The sequence below is a fragment of the Anthonomus grandis genome, chromosome 2, assembly GCF_022605725.1.
Source record: "Anthonomus grandis grandis chromosome 2, icAntGran1.3, whole genome shotgun sequence".
Lineage (NCBI taxonomy): Eukaryota > Metazoa > Arthropoda > Insecta > Coleoptera > Curculionidae > Anthonomus > Anthonomus grandis.
Genome location: NC_065547.1, coordinates 14,136,467 through 14,139,385, shown reverse-complemented (window position 1 = coordinate 14,139,385; position 2,919 = coordinate 14,136,467). Strand labels below are relative to the sequence as shown.

General features: G+C 32.1%; 1 protein-coding gene across 1 annotated transcript; it reads left to right on the top strand.

Moving 5' to 3' along the window:
* The first annotated feature begins 1,475 nt into the window (after nt 1–1,475).
* Nucleotides 1,476–2,664, top strand: LOC126750409 (tyrosine recombinase XerC-like). The gene is made up of 2 exons (XM_050460032.1): nt 1,476–1,678; nt 1,738–2,664. Exons 1-2 carry the CDS (start codon nt 1,658–1,660, stop codon nt 2,653–2,655), a joined length of 939 nt encoding a protein of 312 aa, XP_050315989.1. The 5' UTR covers nt 1,476–1,657; the 3' UTR covers nt 2,656–2,664.
* Nucleotides 2,665–2,919: the final 255 nt, after the last annotated feature.

Below are 2,919 nucleotides of genomic sequence, written 5' to 3'. Positions count from 1 at the left end.
AACACCTCCAGCACTCACAGACTTGTCACCTCTTTTTAGACAGTCTATTAAACAAAGATAAAACACCTGCGTGTCTCTGAATAGAATGTAGAATCTGGCGATTCCTACTTTAGTCTGTGCAAGTGATTGTGTATCTCTCTCTATCCCACTGATTTTGAGAATTGCGGGGCCGTACCCAAATAAATTTTTGGGCTGTTTTTGTATTATTTTCGACGTGTTTTTAAAGAGATCTTTAAGGATGGGTCTATCTACTTTAATAGTTGGGAGGGGGGCCATTATACTATGTCATCTTTTCCCATATTGTTCAGAATATTATCATGATCAATATTAACCGTTATTCACCGTAATATATTTTTTTCTTAACAGTTTTCAAGAAATATTTGGTTTACAGACAGTAACCATGTGTACAGTGACGTGACCGAATGTAAACACAAAGCCGTTGATCAAGATGATATTTCGCAAGATGACATCAGCTTTTGCCTGCGGTGTTGCCATTTCAATTTTTTTAGAAGCGGTTTAAGGAATAAGAATGTTTTTTTAAATTATGTTATTTTTGCGCTTAGAATAACATATATCTATTTTTACATTTTATTTTTAATCCAAAATCTAACATCAATAAGTTAAATTAACATTATTATATGTATTGATATATAGTCGAAAATTTTCTCTTTTGAAAATGCGTGTAAACTTAACAGAAGAAAATCAATGAATATGTTTGTAAACAAAACCCCCTTTTCAATGTTCTAAGAAATGAAACGATTTTATTAATTTTACAGATATTCCATCTTTTTCTGGGGCGCTGTTTGTTTTTAATATAGATATCAGGGTAATAAGCTCTGCCTGTGTCAGAGGACTGAAAAACATAGAGCAGCTCAAACAATCGGCCGAGAAAAGAAAAAGAAGAAGAAGAAGAAGAAGAAGAATAGGAAGAAGAAGCTGAATGAAAAGAAGAAGTTATCTGGCGCTACAATTAGTTTTTTTTAAATCTGGTCCACATTTTTGTAGTAATCATTACAGAAGTTTGCCAATTCGATGTCTATTTCAAATTCTTCGTCATTCATATTTGTAATTTTGGTTTTTTTTTTGTTTCCTGTTAATGTTGGATTGTTTAATATGTTTTTTTATGTTCACACTATATTTGGCTATCTTTTTTTTGTAATAATCGTGCTTTGTTTTTTTAAAACATTTATTGAAGGTATTGCGGTAACTTTAATAGCTATTTACCTATCAAGGGCATTGTAAGGACGATAATGCCCAGAAGGTGGAAATAGGTTTCCGCCTGATGGGCATTACAGTCTAATAATGCCTGTGGTGCATACAATGCTTTATGTTTTACCTAAAAATTGATTTTTATGAACAAAAATAATTTTAATATTAATTAATTAAAAAATAGAGTCTACCTGTACAGGTAGGTATACGTACATACCTACCTACAGAAATTTATCAAGTGACTTGCAGTGATTATTTAAGTTTGACTTTGATGTTTTTTTTTTGTTTAAATATTTGCTTAAAATGGAAGAAATTCCACAAAATATAAGAGAAAAGGCCATAAAAGCTTTTGCCAGTTAAATCAAGGCAACAGTATGATCGGGAGTATGGCATATTTGGTATTTAGAAAGATGCCAACGCAATTGTTCAAATAACCGAAACCGTTCTAATGGCATATTTTCAGGAACTGGTAAGTTATTGATTTTATTGTAATAGGTACATATGTTTAACAAATTTTAATATTTTTAGTCGGAAAAATACAGTCCGAACTCTCTCTGGACCAAGTATTCTACCCTAAGGTCTTCGTTAATGGTCTATAAAAATATAGACATCTCGCAATACCATCGTCTAATATCTTTTTTAAAAGTTAAGTCGAAAGGATATGTCCCGAAGAAGTTTAAAGTTTTGGAAGGAGAACAAATAATAAAATTTATTAAGAAGGCTCCTGATGATATCTACTTGATACACAAAGTCATATTGGTAATGGGTGTTTTTGGAGGTTTAAGACGAGATGAGTTGGTAAAAATGACCATTGATGATATTGAAGATAGAGGAACGGTCTTGGTTATAAAGGTACCAGAAACTAAAACTTCAACTTCAAAAAGTTTTACTATCATTGAAGAAGATTTAGGTGCTTTAAATGTAATAAAAAAGTACGCAGCATTAAGACCAGCTGGAATAAAGGAGCGAAGATTCTTTCTTACCTATAGAAAAAGTCGCTGTACAGTACAACCTGTTGGAAAAAATACCATAGGAAGCGTCACAACATTGATCGCAAAATTTTTAAAACTGGATAATGCAGAAGCTTATACCGGCCACTGTTTGCGTCGCACATCGTCAACTTTACTTGTTGAGGCAGGTGCTTTGTTTGAAATGCTAAAACAACATGGGAAATGGAAAAGCTCTTCAGTAGCTGAAGGATATATAGAAGAAAGTATTTCATCCAAAAAGAAAGTAGCCAAAATGATTGCCAATTCAGTTAATTCCGAGGTTAATTCCGTATCGACTATTGAAAATTCTTTAATGGACAATTTACAAACTATACAAAATAGCGTTAGTGCTGCCACCTCTACCATCACAAAAAACACCGACCATTCTATAGTGGGATCAGCTACATTTTCCGGGACATTTCAAAATTGTAATTTTTATTTTGGAAATAAAGTTTAATTTTTAGTATTTAAAGAAACATTATTTTTTGTATAAAATAGATGTTTATTCTTTATTATGAGAGAAATAAAATTGGATAAGCAATAACATTTCCGGGCATTATCATAATTTCCGCTTGTAATGCTCTAGGTGTGATAGCAGGTATTATTGCTACCCACACATATTCCGTTTCTAAGGTATTATAAATCAATAATAGACAGATAAAACATAAATTCTCTTTTCAGCACCTAGCTAGGGTTTTTCACCAATTGCCTTTTTAGGTGA